This window comes from Aulonocara sp. 'chitande type north' Nkhata Bay, linkage group LG10 (genome assembly GCF_057382095.1).
Source record: "Aulonocara sp. 'chitande type north' Nkhata Bay isolate Kocher_YH1m ecotype deep benthic linkage group LG10, A_spYH_male_GT1.1, whole genome shotgun sequence".
NCBI lineage: Eukaryota > Metazoa > Chordata > Actinopteri > Cichliformes > Cichlidae > Aulonocara > Aulonocara sp. 'chitande type north' Nkhata Bay.
Window position 1 is genome coordinate 28,270,599 of NC_141353.1, and position 22,172 is coordinate 28,292,770.

At 40.5% G+C, this 22,172-nt stretch overlaps 1 protein-coding gene across 7 annotated transcripts in view; it reads right to left on the reverse strand.

Annotated features, from left to right (window-relative positions):
• The window catches only part of ncam1a (neural cell adhesion molecule 1a), a 274,256-nt gene that overhangs the window by 78,344 nt on the left and 173,740 nt on the right, over window positions 1-22,172 (reverse strand). For all 7 annotated transcript variants that reach the window (XM_086309417.1, XM_086309413.1, XM_086309416.1 and 4 more), the window contains exons 2-4: window positions 3,685-3,759; window positions 1,216-1,425; window positions 454-597 (exon numbers count right to left, since the gene is read on the reverse strand). In XM_086309417.1, the coding sequence (XP_086165543.1) occupies window positions 454-597; window positions 1,216-1,425; window positions 3,685-3,759 (429 nt within the window). The remainder of the gene's footprint in view (window positions 1-453; window positions 598-1,215; window positions 1,426-3,684; window positions 3,760-22,172) is intronic.

Consider the following 22,172-nt stretch of genomic DNA (forward strand, 5'->3'; position numbering starts at 1 on the left):
TGACAGCAGAAGCTTTCTTAGATTACACTTTCCTTCCTTAAAAAAAAACCATGCTGAGTTTTTCAGATTTTTTTTTCCAACTATAGTTTTCCTTTATTTGGCAAAATTAAACTCAGGTGTGCCCTCAGACACATTTTCTAGTGACAATAACCACCTCTTGCTAGGCCTAAAAATACAATTTTCATGTTCACGCATCATCTATGAGGTCTAAAACTACTTTCCAATGGAAAACGGTTGGCTTTGTTCATAGATGATGGGCAGCAGGAGAGGGAGATGAGGAATAGTGTGGCAAATTGATTGGAAAGCATGAACTGGCAAACAGCATTGGCAGGGAGGTAAGGTGGCTGCTCACAGAGTTAAGAAGATGGAATGGAAAGGCAGGTTGGATGTGAGAAAGCAGCTAAGCAGTGGGGTGTTTTTTCCCCTCTTTTTCTTTTTTTTGAACAGACTCACCATCTTTGGCAGGTTGGATCTTGGAGCCCTTGTGCTTCCAAATAATAGTGGGTGGTGGTGAACTGACAACATCACAGACTATGTCAGCATCCTCACCCTCGATGAACTCCTGCGGGTTGGAAGTACTCTTGAACGTGATCTTTTCTGTGGGGGAATGGACATATTACACATTTTTATATGTATTAACACAGAGAGTGACATTTGTAAAGGTGAAAACTTACACATTTTCAATTTCAGTGGTTCACTTTGGTGTTTATATTACACATACCAAAGTTTCCAATAATTAGGTCAGTATATTTGAAATAATCCCCATGAGCCAAAAACTTCAGAGTGAGCTAAATGCTCAGTTTCCAGTATGTTATAGTTCAGTTCTTATTATGGTCATTTCACACAGCCCTGGCTGGGAGAACAGCAACCCCTCACACCTGCTGTTTAAATCTTCTGTTTATGAGAGGGGCAGCCAGTCGGAAGAAAGCTGTCTTAAAGGGACGGTGCTTAAACGGCTGGTTTCATACAGTGGATAAACTCACCAAAGTCCAGCTTGCCAAGCTAGACTGAGAATAACAGTATGGAGCTGGAAATCAGGTTACCTTTAATAACATAAACACTGGCTCTCTCTATTTGAAATGCATTACTCAAAGAGAGCGTTGATAGTGGCTGAGTTACTACAGTTTATGCAGTAATGTTGACTACCAACATGTGAAAAAATAACACTCTTCACTGGTAAAGTCTGTAAAGACTGCAAAACCAGGTCATACTTACGGAAGATCTTTACTTGGACAGTGGCCTGGGCTTCCTTGTCTCCATCCTTTGCCACACACTTGTAGATGCCAGCACTGTCCACGGTGGCGTGGTATATGGTGAGAGTCGACGTGGCTTCATCACTGCGGCTCACAAAAATGTCTGCCCTGTTGGGAAGGATCTTCTCACCGCTGGGGGCGTACCAGTCTATGTCTTTAGCATCTCCTACCACTGAAAATAACAAAGTAAATAATGAGATAGAAAAGCAAAACTTTTTTTTTTTAAGAATTTCACAAGTGGCCTGTAAATAATAGTCAGAACCTATAGGATTGCAACTGAAATCTGTTATCTTGTTTGGTGCTTTTGATGTTTTGCTATAGCTTAGATATGCCTCCCGCTTTGCAAGAAAAGATATGACTCTGAGCATGAACTTGTAGAGGATGCCATGGGCCTGTTACATCACATTACAAAGCTAGTGTGTGCATCTTAATTTAAAATTCAAACTTAATTTACTGCAACGATCACTGCACTGTGTGATGACCTGGGGAAGAACTGTCATTGCTGGCATTCATATTCTTCACATCTGTTCATGTTGGAATAAAGTAGTTGTAGTTCCTTATTTCCCTGATGAATGCATATGTGGAGCTGATTAAGGTTTGAGCTAGACTTTGTTCTCATTAGAGAATGTGAATAAAAATTGTTAAAAATGAATCGTAATTTGAACAGAATATATCAAAACGAAATTAAGAATTCTTGGTTTGAAGATGGTTTGGAAGCATTACTGTGAAATCACAATCTGTTTTCATCCAGTGTATGTTATGTAAAGCCAAAGACTAAACAGACACAGCAAAACATAAAAAGGGAGATATGAATTATTTCTGTTTCCTCAGTAGGATTATTCAGTAGGAGGAAACTTTGACTAAAAGAAAAATCAAACAACGTTTCAACATTATTCATCTTTTTATAAACAGTAGTACAAGCAGAGGCAGTTTTTTGTTTCCCTGAAAATTATTAATACTATCTCTTCTCTCAAGGAGCACAAACAGCTCTAAATGTATTTTGACACCCTTTTCAAACGGAGGAATTCGAGTTCAAACGAATGCAAAAATTTCTTCATAGAACAAAGAATGAAATCACTTAGTACTTAATGTCAAGGCTTCATATTCCACACACAGACACCCATCTTTGCTTTTAGGGCTTCATTTTTACAGAAACATTCTGCTAAAAGCAGTGAAACAACAGGTCATTAGTGGGAGAGAAGTGGTTATTTTTTCAAAAAGAAAAAAAAAACATTGATTGCATGTAGTATGCAAAAGAAAAATTTGACTGGACTTTGTAATTCCTGTGAAAAACAGTCCACCACTACTCCTTCCATAACAATTGGGTATGTAGCTGCCTGGTGCTGAAAATCAAATAGACTTGTTGACTTGGATGTGTGCAAGTGTGAGCACCTCTGTAAAAGGAAAAGTTTTGTCACTTTGCTGCTCTGGAGCATTCAGCTGTAAATTAACACATTGCCATGATATTCCCAGGAGCAGACATCTCAGCAAATTCACCCCAAGATCAAACCGTGCAATGCTCAGAGAAACTGCATCTCGGATTCAGCAGGTCTCAGCCAACATAAGAAATATTAAAGTTCATGACAGTACAAGTATGGGATGTTTGGAAGTGTTCTTTGGAGAACTGAGAAGTGGAGATGCTTTGACATAATGCACCGCAGCTTATCAGCACAAACACCTCAGAACAACTGTCGAGAGACAAAGTCATGTAGGAAATGATTATTTCAAGTTAGTCCGGCTACAGGTGGTTCAATAAACTATTTACTCATAAGTCCTATGAAGGTAGCTGTGCAGTGTTTTGAAGTTTCTATTTCAAATTCAAGAAAATGCAATTCATTCATTGTCCAGCATGATTGTAACTCACATCAACGGGATAACGAGAGAGATGCTTTGAATTTTCATACTGGACGACCCCTCGTAAGGGCTATGGGTATGCTGTTAATTCAGTCCCCATCAGCTTTGTTTTGTAGTGTAGAAGTAACCTGGGTTAATAAGACCAAATGAATGAATAATCTCTATTCAGAAAATTAGGACGTTATTTAAATGTAAGAAGATGTTGTGTAATGGCAGACTGCAGATCTGTCTTTTGTAAGCAGCATCTGTATCACAGACAGGCTGACAAATGCACAGAGAGAATGTAAGACCTCTGTCTCATTATCTTCTCATACAGCACCTCTCTCCCACCTCTTCTATGTCTTATTTCTTACATGACTCAGATCTCATCATCCCACCACCTCCACAGAATAAGCCCGTCAATTTATCCTTGTGATCTTTTTCTCTTTTTTCCTCCACCAGTACACCAATCTCATTATTTAACCTAACTTGTATTACTTTCATCAAATTACCTCAATAAATACTGCCAATATTGCTAGATGAGGTGACATTTGCATCAAGCCGTGTTAAATGAGGGATGTAGGAAGATCACTCTTACCTTCGCAGATGAAAAATTTGGAATCTCCTACGCTGATCTCCCCTTGTGGTGGAGTAATTTCCACCTGAATGGCAGCTGGGCGAAGAAAAAAAGACAGGACAAAATATAAATTAGTCTCTGGTTCAATCGAAAGGAACGGTGACACGGGGCTGAGACACAATAAGGCAAGACTCAAAGTGAAATGGCCATGCCTGCTCAAAGGAACAACCATGTTCAGGCAAACACTTGTATGTAATTTCTATGCTCACTAGAGTGCAACATCTCAATGTGCAAATGTGTTTGAGTTTAAAGTTGCACCCACAAAGCAAAGGAACTCACAGAAGAAATAATATGCGTCTTTTGTGGCGTATGTATTTATTTTGCACCATGTTGTGAACTGAAACCTGCACTGCTGAGCAAGGACACGTTGGTTCTGGAATTTGCTTTCCCTTATTTATAATTTGCGATTTACCCCTAGGAAGCAAAACTGTACCTTTTGCTACCAACACTTCCATTTTTGTTGTTAGTGAATTGTGTATCTGATTTCCTCTGTGACACTTGACACTCAAAGCACAAAGCTGGCACCTGAAGGCAGCATAAAAGAAAAAGTAGCAGAGTGAAAGATAAACTGAACTCTTAAAGAAGGACAAATCCTAACTAAATTAGGCGAGACGCGGACTTAACATTTGTTTGCTCACCTTATAAAAACGACCTAACTAAGCCACTCCGAAGCATTCTTGCATCCCGACTTCTGTTTACAGACGCTTAAGAATACATAATACCATAAAGGCTCTAATGCACATCTTCTCTCAGCATCAGCTAAAGCTACAGTGACAGAGATGAGATTTAAAAAGAGCAGAGAGAAACGCTTGCATGCACCCTAACAAATTTGAATTGATTTTCAAAGGCTTGATCAGCTAATCCTAACTCGCCAGTGCTCCACTGTACTACAAGGGATCTCATGACTTTTTAGAGTGACATGGTTTAATATATGACTCCTATCTTCAATGATATGTGGCACAGGACTAAAGCAAAGCCTGTGAAGTAGAAATACCACAGAATCGTGATCGGAGCTTGACAGAGAAGTCCCGCGGAGTCTCCAGCATGTCGCCACTTCACACAAATGAGTGAGTCAGTCTCAGCTCAATTCTCACCAGGAGATTCATGGGTTTGCGAGGACTTGCCATTCATAGACAGGTAGCCAACTATCATCACAGCACAATGTGGCATTGTTTCGTAATGCTACAGTTTCGCCATTGCAGAAAAACCTGCATGACTAAGAAGATAATGTCACATCAAAGACCTTTGCTGCTCTTTCTCTCCTATACACATTTTATGTGTAAAGTCATCATCATTATGGTGTGAAGCTTTACCCCAGCCATAATTCTGGAGTGAGGAGAGTGAACACCGCATCCAGACACACAATGTGCTTTTGTGTTTAGAAGCATTTTGAAACCAATATGGTTCTCAGTGTTTTGGCCAACCGTATTTTCTTCTTCTTTTTTTATGCTTGACTAAAACATTTCAGGAATGCTGTTAAGGGTCCAAAATGTCCCTTTCATCATATTTACACACATTGTAAGACACTGTGAAATGCATGGTCCACATGAACAGTGCAAAGCCACAAATAAGAACAGCTAAATTATTAGGTACACCTGTTCGCAAATCAGCCAATCACATGGCAGCAACTTGATGCATTTAGGCAATGGTGTAGATGAGATAGATCGGTAGAGAGGTACTGGCATAACTATGCTACTCGTCAAAAAAAATGTAAACACTGGTTCTTAAATTGAACCGGAAACAAATGCTGCAATCATCATGGTCAAGGACAGTCACAAGTATTGATTTCATACATGTGTTCAAAGTGTGAATAATATTCCCTTCACACAAATATTGATTTGCAGTAAAACACTGCATCTGCCACATGAATGAACCAGCCTTTGTTCCAAGCCAGCACACAGGCTGCAGAGGCATGAAAAACCACTATGTTTGCTTTTAGAGGCTGGAGGTAGATACAAAGACAACAACATATCCATTTCCTTCTCTCATCTAGTACGATCCCAGATACCATGCTATACCCATGCCTCCTAAGACTAAAAACACTGGCCCAAAACCAACTGATCATATCTGCAACACTAAAGACAACAAAAAGGAGTTCAGGCAGTGTGGGAAAGATAGCTATTCCCAGATCCACTTTCTCAGTCTGTGTGTCTACATGGGCACTTGTGCAGTATCTCCAGGATGGAGTGGTGGCTGAAAGTGTCGAGTGCGACTGTTTCTTTGATGAGAGCCAACCATGGAAGTTAAAAATAAAGATTTAGTAAAGGTAAGCCATCAGGTTTAATCACTGCACAAATGTGAGTTGTGACATGAGATCGACTGAGAGGAAATTGCACTTTCAAAAGTGGGTACCAGTAAGTACACACCAAACACTTTGCGCTGCACACAACAGAACAAAGATTTGCTGATCATTTGTCTCACTTGTCATTTGCAGTATTGTAAAGAATCTCCCCAGGCCCACTATTGTTGTCAAAGACACAAACATAAAGCTGCTGACAAACTAACTACAAAGTGAATTATTTCTCTTTGTAGCAGTTCGTACCTAAGATTATTCATATTCATCTCAACAGCATCAAAATATAAGGCAGAAGCTGAATATTCCATGAGAGCCAGCTCTGAGAATCAATCAAATCAGAATCGAAATCAAAACTTGATTACCCCGGTGCCAGATGGGTAATGTTAAGCTTCTGCTCAGAGTAATAAAAAAGCAGCGCAGCCCTGCTTCAGTCACGAATCTACTGGCAAAGAAATTCAAGTGAGGGGGATGACTCCAGGTGTGATCTATAGTATACAAAACTAACTGTGAAAGAATTGAAATATGTTATTTAAACAAACAAAAATAAAAAGGTGTGATTTTGAAGAGCTGCTTTTTTAAAGATCTTGTTTTTGAAAGGTGTAATGAGTTTTCAGATAGGGATTTTGGTTGGATGCGGTTCCTAGATTAAACCGTTTTGCAAGGATCAAAAGATTACACAAGTAACTTAATGCTAAATCAATGCTGGGGTGAGACAAATGCAAAGCACACCCAGAACACTCAAAAGTATCTGATTGCTGCAATTTGGGCTCAAATGAAATGCTCCTGGGAATTTTAACTGCATTTGCAATTTGCATCTAATGATATGATCCAGATGCCCTAAGACTGTAAAAACATAAAAGATATTCTTCATAAAAAACTTTAATGTTAAAATAATCCAACATTAGCTTCCATTACAATTATGAGCACAATGGAAAAAGGGAACAATTATATATTTAGGCATGATTTAGTGGCATAAGATAGCAGGTAAAAAAAACAAAGAAATCTGCCTCACGCATCTCACAGCTAAATATACAGCATGGAGCATAAAAGCAAAAGTGATGTGTTGTAGATTAAAAGCAAGGAAAGAAAGAAGTGCTTGGTTTTGTGAGGAGAGAGCTCAGATAAAGGATGAAGCTATCTTTGCCCTAACATGCTCTCTCATGACACCAATCTAATACCCATCCTCTAAGCCTGTCCCTCACTTCCAGTCCTCTAAAGACTCATAAACCTCTCTGTCTACTCTGAAGAGTCTCCCTTTAGTCTTCCTTCGACTCCTAACGCACATGCACAATAACCACATCACCTTGCTTTTTGATAAACAGAATTTACTGTCACTGCAACCGCATGTTTTCACAGAGATAAAAGTATACTGAAGGTAAGCTGGGCCAGAAAAAAATTCTATAAATGAATGTAAATTTAAACTTCAGAGAAACACAGATGGCAGAAAGATGCTGTATAATTTTCACAGTTGCAATCAGATGCACTGCAGCATGCACACATGTCTTCCATTCTAGCAACAACTTTTATCTCGGAGCTAAATTAAGCATTGTGTCCCTTTTTAGAGAAGCATGTTGTAGCTAATGAGCAGACCAGAGAAGTTAGGGGCTTAACTTCAGTCAGTCATCAGATTCTATGTATCGATTGCAACGGCTGTATTTTAGTTTACAGCGAGTCAAAAGACTTGAGTAACTTTTTCATATGTTCGATTTCTTTGTTTCTCTTGCACAAACAGGAAAATAACAACAAAAATACAACATTTCTTTAAGCACCGATGGCCAAATTGCTGTTTTAAATATTTGTAATGCGTTAGAACAGTTTGTGCACAGGTGGTGAATATCTCACTTTACATCACCCACAGCATAGCAGCTCAGCTTCGACCTCTGAGTTTGCATAAATAAAAATTACCCCATCTCTCTTTAGCATAGCCTTTCTATTCTACTGTATCCAACTGTTTAACCACACATGGCAGCTTCCACACTCAAACCTCAGTGCTCATGTTGCAGGTTACTCCCTTGTCATGGACCATACATGAGGGTTACAGTATTTATACACCTTTTCTTTAGCGACATACACTTCCACACATAGACAAATGCCCATTCACGCATGAACAGCTTGCCAACCGTGCTGACCACTTATGCTATTAATTTGACAAAGTAAGAAAAGAAGTTAGATGGAAGAGCCCAAAAAGCTGAGCTACTTATGGTAAGCTCAGAGGCGAGATTAGTAATAGTGTATTAATCTACTGCTAAGCTGTCCATACTTTGAAGCAAATATGCCTGTGAGGCTTTAGTAACAATGACCAAAACTAAAATGGCAGTGCTGACTGTTCTCTAGCAAGAGGATTATGGAGTTTACAGCCTGTTGCTGGTAAACATTCTTTAAGCATCTAAACCACAGAGTTCCTTAATGCCAAATTATGTAAGAGCACAAGTATCTATACACGGCCACATTGCTGTCATTACTTCATTTTAGGATGTGCAAATTTGAAAAGAGAACAAATAAGAAGTTGTCAGGTTGGCTGGGAAAAAACCTGAAGTTTGAAGCAGCTTCTGTCCCGTCTTGGATCAGGAGGTTTGCATGCCTAATTGCAGCCTGGCAGCCTGTGGTGACTGGCTCCATTACAAGGAGGCTACAACAGTCAGCTGTTGGTGCTTAACATGCAAGTCATGTCGGAGTAAGCACACACTATGGAGCAGACAGTGCTGTGTAGGGCTACACATCAATAGCACATATGCTGGGGACGTACAAGAACAGATGAAAATGTCGTCATTTGTGTCCAAGATTTACATTTCTCTTTTCTTCCTGCGGCTGGAAGAATGTCAAAATGTCAGCCATGAAGGTTCCAAGCACACGCCAACCACATAATGTTACCCTCTCAAAGCTTTCCAACTGGAAACACATTTCTCTGAGATTTTGTATTCCTTAATTTAATACTAAATTGGTTAGACAGGTTAATCCTTAATTCCCATCTGGCTGTTTGGAGGAGGAAATAGCTGAATTCTTGAGATATTACGAGGCAATTCTGATCACAAATTAGAGCTCCATCATTTTATATGAATATTTTGGGACACTTTTTTCTTTCCATTTGAAAGAGAAAGAAGACAGGAAAGTGTCAAACTCTATTTTGAAACTGTTATTGGATATGCCCTATTAAACTAAGGCATAAGGATTTCTGGTTGCTTTTCAAACTGCAATTTGCAAAAAACATTTTGCAGCATCCTTCTTGATACACTGGAGGAAGATTATATTTGCTATATTATAGTATAGCTATATTATTTATATAGCGAGTTTAATTATTTAAGCCACTATTTTGTCAGTCAGAGATTAATATGATTATAATTTAATTTTTAATATTTCTAAAACAAACAAATTTATCTTTTTAAGTTACTTGTTTACGCTTAGCCTAAATCTGATTGGATTAGCTGGTTGTTGTTACCAACAGGGAAGTTGCATAGTGCCCTCTGGTGGATAAAGTATGGAACGTCAGCTTGGTTGAAGGGTGTTTCTCTTGCCCCTTATACAATTTTTAAATGCCTATAGTGATTGATCAGCAAATAGCTAATATCAGCTGATAACAGCATCATGCCATCATCATAAATCGGTCAATGATACTTCTCATCCATCACACAATATTTAGCAGCAACAGTGAATTTCTAAAATATTAAATGATGAAGCATAAATGTCAGATAAAATCTAGCCTAAAATCTTCTGCCATCTCAGAGCTTTATCAGTCAAGTCTGCTTGTATTGCCTGACGAGAGAATAGAATTTCTATACACCTCACAAACCCACACTTAAGCTCCCTTTTGAACCCCTTTGCAAACTTTAGGAAACTTCTCTACAAAATTCGAGAAGAGTTCTAGCAGCAATTGTCAAAACCTACATTCTTTCCATAAGTCCATCTAAGTCATCATTCCCACAATTACTTCTCAGTTTCAGTTCCTCAAACACTCTAAAACTTTTTCACTCTACTTCTCTGACTTTCTCTGACTTGCCAATCAATCCACAAAAACAACTCACACTACTTCTAGCAGTTTTTCACCCTGATAACCTTTACAAGATGTCTACACAAAGGGGGTTGTGGCCTGTTATTAGTTTCCATCAATGTCGTTTTGTTTTTGTCCTTTCCTTGCCCTGAAAAACACAACCTCTCTGATCTTTCCTGCAGTGTATACTGATTGAAAGAAAGCCTAAGCGAGCTGCATTTCTATTGCAAGACTCCAGTCAGCTTGGCGTTTACAGTACTTTTACATTTTAGTAAAATGAAATTTAATCAATATATATGTAGAACTTAAAGCCAGATGTTGTACATGTTGTCTCTTATATTCTGATAAAATATAGTCCCTCTTTTGGTGTTTTGATTTGTTGACGTTTGAGGCTATAGCTTAAACTTCCTATTAGTAAAAGTATAACCCAGAAGTAATTCTAAACACTTACTGGAACTTCAAAAGGAAACGAGTTTTGCAAGTAAACAATGAATATACATAACAGTTGTTAAAGCCATTTTCCTACCTCAGCTAACTTTGAACATTATGCTTCTAATTTGTTTTTCAGTAGCAGATAAATTAGCCTTACAGACGCACATTCCACTTATCATTAACCTGCTGCACTTTGAGGCACTGCACAAAATACTAAGCAGCTGTTTCCATGTGCTGCGTGTGGGTGTCAGGCCTTAATCAAATTGACATAGACGTGTTACCTTCTAAGCTCCTTCTCCTCACATCTTTCAGTCATTCACCGCATCAGCTTTGTCGGGATTATGGTTGTTACCAGCATCCCCTCCAACCCTTCAGCACTTGAGTTGCCTTCCAAGTGCATTTTAAGTGGAGAAAAGTCATTGTGGAAGAGCACAAACGTGTGCTGCAGAATTCACACGTTTCAGATTGTTTTTGCACTAAAGTTTGAGGCAAACTATTGTGTGAGCAAAGGCTACTTCCAACTTCAAACTTTATATTTGCCCTCAAGTTCTGATGAAAAATGCGTAGTCTAATCTGTCCTCCTTAAAATACACAACACCGTGATACATTTCCAATAAAGGCTCTTCTTCCCTCATAAATATTTGGATATTAAACAGAGGCCAGTATGTCCTTCTTTGATCTGACTAATTTAAGCCTTCTCGTTTTGACAGGACCTAATTACAAATCGTGAGGAGAATGCTGTGCAAGAGGCTGAAAGGCTGGAGAGGGCAGTCGAAGGGAAAACGGCTACGGCAAGAGGTCTGGCTGTGAAGAGATTACATGTAAAGCCGACTGTGGTAATAAAAGGGGAAATGGCTAAAGATTACAAAACACAAGGCAAACATTTACAGTTCTGTATCAACGCTATAGGCTGCGGTATGCATTACACCACCGAGTAGCTGGCCTCACCCGCAGTGGGAGTAAAAACGTGTAAAAAGTTTGTCTAAAGAGCTCTTGGGTGGTTCCTAAGGAAAGGAGATATGGTCATTTAAAACACTGAAAGGGGTCATTCACTGAGGAGCAAGACTGTGCTCAGCAGTTGCTTGGCATTGTGCCCCACCATTTTTATAAATATTGTGTGAACAAAGTTGGAATTTCAGCTTTATGCTGGCATACAAGTAGGAAAGTAAGATTTCAAGGATCGACAAAGGAAACTGATCATCTTCTGATAGCTGTGGTTAAATATGTATTTATTGAGCGTTGACATTTTGCTATAGAAAAAGCAGCAGGTTTCTTTCATCTAGAGTCAATCTCTCAGGATGTTGAAGGGCAACATGAAAATTCACAGCACATCCGCCTCACCGGGTGAAGAGGAACTTATACAGGTTGACCAAAGTTGACAATGCCCCCCTAAAGAGCCATGAATATTTACACAAACCTATATGTGCATACAGAACAAACTTGGATCAGCATTAATAAAGCTCTGTAATGGTTAGGCACCCAAATATTGGACTTGTGCAATCAGGTATCGGTCCAATCGAAAGGCTGGATAGGAAACAACCGTGCATCATCAGCTGTGGGTTGCTACTGGGAGAGCTAACGTAGCACGGAGGAAGCTAATGGCAAAGTGACACCAGTTTGAAGTCACTTAGATACACGTGTGTGTCTGTGTGTGCGTGTGTGTGGCAGACTGAGGAGGAAAGGAGAAAGTAGCGTGACCGTAAATGACAGCAGTACACAGCAGTCTATGACTCACAGTGAGCTGGATGACAGGTGGATAACACAAATACATTTTTAGTTTTATCCATTTAGTCCTGCTTACATTTATTTTCTAACTAATAAGTACAAATTCAGTCAATTTAAACGCTATAGTTGTGATTTTTTGCAACATTTTTTTTTTATTAAATTGGGTATGTTTGAGTTGAACCGGAATGATTTCTGGTATTTTAGGAAAACAGCTTAATAATATATAATAATATCAGATCAATAATTAGCATCAGTACATACTTTAAGCTAATATTTCTGTATCGGATCAGGAATAGGAAAAAGTTGGATGTCTCACATGGTAATAATTCCATTACACTATTAGTAGCTTGTTTATAATTGTTATAACACGCACAATATACCATTACTAGTGGTCATCCCGATTATTACGTGGAGACTGGCAGAATTCAAAGGTTAGCTCTCCAAAGCTTCAGATTATTGTCCTACATTTCACACACTCAACCAATTGCACTTCTCAGCTAAAGCAGATCATGAAAAGTATTTCCAAGTAATTTGAATCTGGCCTGACCTGAATATGCCACAGCTCCTACCAATTAACTTTCAGCAGGGTCTTTCTGTCACAAGGTCAAATCCCCTGGTGCAATATAATTAAAAGCAATACAAGTGAGGCCAAGCTTTAATTCGGAAGAAGAAAATGTAATATGTTTTAGGTGAAGGGAGGGCAGAAATTATAACAGATTTTCTCAACAAAACAATAATTACATTAGCATAAAAAAATGGGTTCAAGTAACAAAAGAGCATTTTTGAAAAAGGAAAATACTCTGTCTGCACTAGCGCTGGTCTTTCTAGGCCATTCTGAAGTCTTACTGTGCTTTCTTTTGGCATCTTGCAATGTCTTCTTTCAAAGTTAAAATAAAAAAATCCAAGCTTTATTAAAATGGAAAAAAAAGAGCCATGGAGTGACGTGCACGCCTTTTCGTCCCTTCAGGTTTTAGTTCTCTGTATGAGGTACTTCTACAGGCTTTTATGCCTTTAAAGTAGTGGATATGTTGCTTTGATTTAAAGAAGAGTTCAGGCTCAGAATTCCTGAGCAGAGATCCTGCCAAGGTTTGAAAAAAATAAAGTGTTAATCACTGAGGAAGTACGAATGTCAGATAAAACCTCACCCGCATATCTCTGGTCTGTCTACAAAGCCTTCTTCTCCCAACTTAAAGCGTTGTCAGTCAAGCAAAGTTTACTTATATCGCTTGATAAGAGAATAACGTTTCTATAGAGCTCACAGGATCACACCTGTGCTCTCTATTGAGACCCTTGCAAAGTTGAAGAAACTTCTCTCCATGTTTCTAGCAAGAATTCTACCAGGTATTCTCAAACTGTATATCCTTTATTGAACACACCATCCCTACAATAACTTCTGTTCTACTGAGTCGCTGTAACTTTTTTAAACTAAACCTCTGGAAAAAAAAACAGATACATAAAATTCAATCAGCGCACAAGAACCCAAGAACAAATGCAATTTTGGTGACCTGTTTTTTCCTGACTCCTGGAAGCCATAAGTTCCCTCCAGTAATTAAAAAAGCCCTTACTATTTCAATTTGGCATCACCTGTAATTACAACTAGTAACTGTGACAACACCCCTTGGTTTGTACCTCTACGGCTGTGACCATTTTATCACCAGCAAGCTCAGTTAGCATGGTGGATCCATAGTCTTTATGGGTGCATGGCGCACATGTAGATACTTAACAGATGTAGAAATTAACTTCCTTTTGGAGCCAGCATTGAGTAAAAGTTTAAGAAACAGAAGAAGAAGAGCTACTGGTCTACAGGAAAGTACAGCAAACATAAAATGGACTCACAAATTCCTTCTAAAGGACAAAATTTGAGTATTTGTTGCATTTTTATTTAGCATCATTGGCAGGTACCCAAGACGAAATGTGGAAAAGATTCAACTTTAAATTACGTATTTAAAATACAAAATATGAGTAACTGTATTCCGTTACAGTTACTTTGTTGAAATGAATGGATTACACGACATATTTTCCTGTTTCATAAGGCTATGCCCTCTCTATTTTATGTAATTCCACGCCGGTGGAAACCCAAACAAAACACGCATTAAGAGGCTCTAATGCCTGTGTCTCAATCAAAATGTGACCTGGACTTGTGGCCCGCATAATGACGTGAAGAAATATTTTAAAAAATTATTCACAAAAATTATTTAATATGAAGGCAATAGGCAGAGTGTTACAGGCATCGAATTGTTACAGGCATCGAATTTTAGCCTCATGGGCAGTGTAGTCCGTGCTGCAGGGAGCATGGACTGCCATACCCGTTATGTGTCTGAGAGTGTGATGAGGGAGATAAAGAGTAGAAAAGTACAAGTTGTCACCGAGCAGAAACGGGAAATGGAAGCATGTAAATATAATAATAACCACTGCAGCCAAAAAGAGTGCCTGACGAGCCCAGCTGTAAGTAAGCTATTAAGACTCGGCTGTACACTGTGTTCGTGTTTTCCTGCGAAACAACAAGTTCCGTTGGAGCAGCCTTTCAACGCCTCTCTCTTTCTCTCGCTAGCAAAGTTGACCCAGACAACAAAGTAAAGCTAGTTTTCGGCTACGAGCCCGACACAATCCCAATGTATTAGCCAGAGGTCCCTTTACTACAGTTCGGAGCCACGACCCTGTTTTATATACGCGCGGAATAGTTTACTATACGAGATCGCTGCAAAAAGTGCAGCCTTACCTAATGTCCACCCTACTGTTACTCATTTTATATTAAGATTTAAAAATCTAGTTGCTATTGGTATGGTATAGCCTTCAGTAATAGTAATAAATCACACAGCAATGTTACATTCATGAAGTTGTAAAAAGCATGATAATATATTAAGTAATCCAAAGTATTCAGAATGAGTTACACTTATTGAGTAACGTAATGGAGAACATTAAAAAAATACATTTTGGGGCATGTATTCTGTAATCTGTCGTGGAATACATTTTAAAAGTAACCTTCCCAACACTGGTTAACTGTACATGTAAAAATGCATTTAACTTAGACAGATAATAAGAGTCCGTCTAATATCTACATAAGCGCCTGTATGTCCAAAGGCCAGTATGAGTGAAATTGCCGGTCTGCACCCTAATTAACTAATGAGGCCAAACGGGTTAAACCACTACCCCTGTCTTCTTTCGTTGTTTGACCCTGAAGTGGCCCTGCATCTCACCAAGTTGATAATCACTGCAGAGCTACAGAATACTCCCTCGCATACTAATGGCGAAAAGACCAACACACCAAGTACAGCAGCAGTTTGTGTAAACAATCTTTACAATGCCAAAGTGCTTCTTTTACAGAGATTTTTTCACGCTCATGTCCACATTCAAAAGGAAACACAATCAGCGCATCCCACTGAGATATTTTTTGCCCTCTCTGTTCACATTCAGTTTATCTTTCACTGAATCATGACCCCATTTTGTTTACAGTAAAGCTCCAGTTTGAAGCCATAAAGTGAGTTTGAATGCATCTCACATCAAACCTGTGCGAAAGGGAACATTACTAGCAAAAGAACTTGATTCTATAAGCTTCTTTTACTGCTTGTTTGTTCTAAGGTTGTGCTCCTCACAGTACACCAGGTTTTGTTTTGCTATTACAAAGCCCAAGTAGCAAGTCTACACTGGCTGGATGCAGTTTATGTCAAATTATGCACACTGCAATTATTCACACTATTATTAACTGTCCTTCAGCCCGAGATAATGCAATAAAATGTGTCACCTAAAGCTCCCTATCATCACCTCCAATCATATCGTCCTTTTACTTTCCATGCCATATTTACAAACAAATTTGCAATTAATCAAATGTGCACAAACTGATTGGAATACTGTGAGCTCCAAGCCTCTTCGGGTCCCAGTGTCTGGGGCAGCATGAAAGTTAGCTGCTGTGCACAGGTTGTAATCCAGTATTGCTCACACTTCACTCAAAATCCTGGCTCTACAGTAACAATTGTTTTCTCTACTCTGTGTTTTGATGTAAAATCCTTTATCTACAGTAACTCGCTTCTTGGCTAAAGAAAGAAATTGCTTTCCAAAGCAGAAAAGCAATTGCCTATTTACAAAGTTCTGAGAGTTGCAGGAAAGTTTCTGTATATCTGACGAATGGTAGTCCAACATTCACTCTTCTTTTTGCTCTGCACAGCCAATACAACAATCAGAATCAGAATCAGAATCAGAATACTTTATTGATCCCTGGGGGAAATTATTTTTTGTTACAGTGCTCCATTTTAAACCAACATTAAGACAAGACAGACAATACACTAACTAAGAATAGTACAATATATACATATATATACATACATACATACATAAGTCACTCATAAATAAATAGTTGGAAAAGAAACATGTGTAGCTGTAGCAGCAAACAGTGTGTTAAGTGGATGCGTTGTACAGGGAGATGGCCACAGGCAGGAATGATTTCCTGTGTCGTTCAGTGGTGCTTTTCGGTAATCTCAGTCTCTCACTGAACGTGCTCCTGTGACTGACCAGCATGTCATGGAGTGGGTGGGAGGTGTTATCCAACATTGTCTTTATCTTGGACAGCATCCGCCTCTCCGACACCACCTTGAGGGAGTCCAGCTCCATCCCCACAACATTGCTGGCCTTACGGATTAGTTTATTAAGTCTGTTGGCATCTGCGACCCTCAGCCTGCTCCCCCAGCATGCAACAGCATAGAGGATCGCACTGGCCACAACAGACTCATAGAAAATCCTCAGCATTTTCTGGCAGATGTTGAAGGACCTCAGTCGCCTCAAAAAATAGAGACGACTCTGGCCCTTCCTGTAAAGTGCTGTGGTGTTTTTAGCCCAGTCCAGTTTATTGTCAATGTGTACTCCAAGGTATTTATAGTCCTCCACAATGTCAACACTGACCCCCTGAATTGAAACAGGGGTCAAGTGTTTCCTGGTCTTCCTGAAGTCCACGATCAGTTCCTTGGTCTTTGCCACGTTGAGCTGCAGATGATTCTGCTCACACCACGTGACAAAGGAGTCGACCACAGCCCGGTACTCTGTCTCATCATCCCTGCTGATGCATCCAACCACCGCAGAGTCATCAGAAAACTTCTGAAGATGGCATGTCTCTGTGCAGTGGCTGAAGTCTGTGGTGTAGAGGGTGAAGAGGAAGGGGGAGAGGACAGTCCCCTGTGGTGCCCCTGTGTTGCTGATCACCTTGTCAGACACACACTGTGGGAGACGTACATATTGTGGTCTTCCTGTCAGGTAATCAACAATCCAGGACACCAGAGAAGCATCCACCTGCATCGCTGCTAACTTATCACCCAGGAGGGTCGGCCTGATGGTGTTGAAAGCACTGGAAAAGTCAAAAAACATGACTCTCACAGTGCTCGCCGGCTGGTCCAGATGGGTGTAGACACGATTGAGCAGGTAGATGATGGCGTCCTCAGTTCCGAGACGAGGCTGATAAGCGAACTGAAGGGGATCCAGGTGTGGTCTTACTATGGGTCGCAGCTGGTCCAGGATGAGCCTTTCCAGGGTCTTCATGATGTGGGAGGTCAATGCCACGGGCCTGTAATCCTGGGGGCCACTGGGACGTGGCGTCTTTGGTACAGGGACGAGGCATGATGTCTTCCACATCACCGGGACCCTCTGCAGACTCAGACTCAGCATAAACAGTTTATGAAAGACTCCACACAGCTGGGGGGCACAGGTCTTGAGGACAAGGGGACTCACTTAATGCTAGCGTTTCTCTAAATGAAGATCACGTACTGCACGAACCACCTTGTTTCATATTTCAAAGAAAACGTCCCACTGCGTTGCTGTGAAGCTCAAGAACACGAATAACAGTGAAAATATCACAATATTTCTGAATTCTATCCTGAGTAGGAAACAGAATTTATGAACAGCTCTTTTTGGTTTTTGTTTTTGGTTCAATGATATCATCCCCATTGTGTAAAGCAGGCTGTATTTCTTCTGTCTTTCTTGTTCTCCTACTTATTTTCTTAACCAATAAAGTGAGTGATATACATATGTGGCTCACATCAGTTTTGGTCAGCAAAGAAGCTACTTGTAAGAGGTGCTAGGAAGCTATCAATGTGTTGGTCATGATAATCTCTGAAGCATAGCAGTTCACCTTGTAAGAAGATGGTGTCACAGTTGGTTCTGATTTATACAATTTATACATCCCTCATTCCTGTAAGGTGCCTGAGACCTTTTGTAGCTGCTTTTGAACCAATTAAATCACACACTACCATTTATGTTGACCTAAAGATCACCTAGCGAAAATATCTCTTGCGCTGCATAGCCTACAATCAGCCAGGAAAGAGTCATAAAGGAAGTAAGTGAGCAAAAATGCCAGTCCTTTATAAAGGAAGGCCATCCACTGCACGAGTGGGTTAGACTGATAAGAATAAAGTCTTAAACAGGGGTCAGCTCAGCTCCCAGCTCTCTGAAAAGATCGGCGTTGTTCATTCTCTGCCATTCTTTGCACCTTTCATTTGTGGCATATACTGTCCTCCTCTGGCAGACTGACAGAATTTATTTTGTCATTGTGATAACTGTGTTTACTACTTGGAGTGTATGAGCTTCTGAAACATGCCGATTTTGTTTCTCAGAAACTGAAATGTTGGATTCTCCAAACTGTTGTTGTAATAGACCCATTTGAACGAGTTTTCGGATTTCTGCTCAAAACTGGCCCCGATTTACACATTTGTTGTGCAGACATTAAAGTGTGATTTATATCTGGAGAATATTTTAGTCTAAGTATGGATGGCGATAACCACTCAATCCTGGAGCCAAGGGGCTTTGAGGTGCCTCGAGGCGAAGTTCTGGCTGACTCAATTTCTGCAAGTTAATCTAAACCAGTCGCTGCCAAAAAAGCCTCTCGGATCATTAAACCACTGTCAACAATTCAGATGAGGAGGCTACTGGTCCATGAAGGATAACACAACTCCTGTTAGAGCTTAGAGCCAGAATAGCATTTAAAATTGAATACGTTTCATTTTGGAACACTGAAGTTATCATATAAAATTTATTGCTACAAGTCCACCTACGAATGTCACATTAGTGTTAAAAAAATGATCACTACATGTCATTGAAAAGATGAGCACACATTCCAATCTCTGAGATTCCCCTGAGCATCTACACACTTTGCAGCCTTTTTCACTTGTTTTGAGATGCAAATGAGGAGACTTCACTCAGGCAAGTCTGCTGGACCAGACGGAGTGAGTCCCCTTGTCCTCAAGACCTGTGCCCCCCAGCTGTGTGGAGTCTTTCATAAACTGTTTATGCTGAGTCTGAGTCTGCAGAGGGTCCCGGTGATGTGGAAGACATCATGCCTCGTCCCTGTACCAAAGACGCCACGTCCCAGTGGCCCCCAGGATTACAGGCCCGTGGCATTGACCTCCCACATCATGAAGACCCTGGAAAGGCTCATCCTGGACCAGCTGCGACCCATAGTAAGACCACACCTGGATCCCCTTCAGTTCGCTTATCAGCCTCGTCTCGGAACTGAGGACGCCATCATCTACCTGCTCAATCGTGTCTACACCCATCTGGACCAGCCGGCGAGCACTGTGAGGGTCATGTTTTTTGACTTTTCCAGTGCTTTCAACACCATCAGGCCGACCCTCCTGGGTGATAAGTTAGCAGCGATGCAGGTGGATGCTTCTCTGGTGTCCTGGATTGTTGATTACCTGACAGGAAGACCACAATATGTACGTCTCCCACAGTGTGTGTCTGACAAGGTGATCAGCAACACAGGGGCACCACAGGGGACTGTCCTCTCCCCCTTCCTCTTCACCCTCTACACCACAGACTTCAGCCACTGCACAGAGACCTGCCATCTTCAGAAGTTTTCTGATGACTCTGCGGTGGTTGGATGCATCAGCAGGGATGATGAGACAGAGTACCGGGCTGTGGTCGACTCCTTTGTCACGTGGTGTGAGCAGAATCATCTGCAGCTCAACGTGGCAAAGACCAAGGAACTGATCGTGGACTTCAGGAAGACCAGGAAACACTTGACCCCTGTTTCAATTCAGGGGGTCAGTGTTGACATTGTGGAGGACTATAAATACCTTGGAGTACACATTGACAATAAACTGGACTGGGCTAAAAACACCACAGCACTTTACAGGAAGGGCCAGAGTCGTCTCTATTTTTTGAGGCGACTGAGGTCCTTCAACATCTGCCAGAAAATGCTGAGGATTTTCTATGAGTCTGTTGTGGCCAGTGCGATCCTCTATGCTGTTGCATGCTGGGGGAGCAGGCTGAGGGTCGCAGATGCCAACAGACTTAATAAACTAATCCGTAAGGCCAGCAATGTTGTGGGGATGGAGCTGGACTCCCTCAAGGTGGTGTCGGAGAGGCAGATGCTGTCCAAGATAAAGACAATGTTGGATAACACCTCCCACCCACTCCATGACATGCTGGTCAGTCACAGGAGCACGTTCAGTGAGAGACTGAGATTACCGAAAAGCACCACTGAACGACACAGGAAATCATTCCTGCCTGTGGCCATCTCCCTGTACAACGCATCCACTTAACACACTGTTTGCTGCTACAGCTACACATGTTTCTTTTCCAACTATTTATTTATGAGTGACTTATGTATGTATGTATGTATGTATATATATGTATATATTGTACTATTCTTAGTTAGTGTATTGTCTGTCTTGTCTTAATGTTGGTTTAAAATGGAGCACTGTAACAAAAAATAATTTCCCCCAGGGATCAATAAAGTATTCTGATTCTGATTCTGATTCTGATTAACAATGCCCCCGCCGGTGTGAGAAATTCTTTCAGACATGCTCTCATTTGTTACGGGTGATTTTACAGAGGTACTGCAATTATCTTGACAGTGATATATGGGTGTTTAAATCTGCTAAACATAGCACTTTCATAGCAAACTGTGGATGACTTCCATGTATACATGCAAAATAGCGCGTGGCGTGTGACCAAGACACAGAGGCCTCAGCCTTATATAGTCCACTGAATGAAACTGAGCCTGTAGAGGGGATTGGATATGGCAGGATCCATGAACAGAGGCTAACCTTAAATCCAATTGAATCTTTTGCAATTGTTTTACAGCCCCTGGCCAGTTCTGTGCTTATTCCTCACACCATGCCTCAAAGGACCAGATACAATCCCTGCTCTCTGTAAGCACTCTCAATATCATCCCGACACAGACATAAAAGCAAACCAAAGAACCCCTCATTCATGTATCCATTGATGACATAAGGAGTCAGAGTAGATATTAAGAAACAGAGGCTGTAACCTCTGGGATGTGGTTCTGGATTTATAATGGATGGGGATTCCACACTGGCTGCTTGAGATACATAATTGAGAGTGGCCTGTTAATTCTTTCCACTAGGACCTTTCCATTTGACCATGCACAACTTGCCATGATGAAAGCTTCTAACAAAAGGATATTTATCTCAAACATTCATACACATCGTAAGAGTACATGACTTTCTTGCCACCTTTGCAAAGTATCACTTGGGAGATGGACGATACTGGTCACAAAAAATAGAACTTGTTCTCGCAACTGAGACACTGTCTGTCACTCATGCACAGCTGCAACTTCAATATCCTTTAGCTGCAATGGAGGGACCTTAATCCAGCTCTATGTCTGGGCTGTGTTCCTGAAGCACATTTGTCATCTCACTCAGTGAGTGATATACTGTAGCACATCATTATATACCAGCTAGTCCAACTTCAGTAACCCTACAAACGTCACTGCTGTTTAGTTTTCTGTCTTCATTTATGTTGGGAGTGATAGCAGAGCTTCACGTTTTAATTTTTTCAGAAATCCCTCAGTCAGAACATGCTACATCATGTTTAGGTGTAAACTAGTGAGCTAAGCTGATTACTCCGCGAGGCTCCTGACTACGGTAGCCACACTGCTCCGACAATCCATCAAGCGGTGCGGCTTCGTAGCTTACCAAAGTCATACTAGAAAAAATTTTAACAGATTTTTGAGCGCAGTGTATCACATAAAATCACATAAAAAAGGAAGGTTTTCCTCCCTTTGTC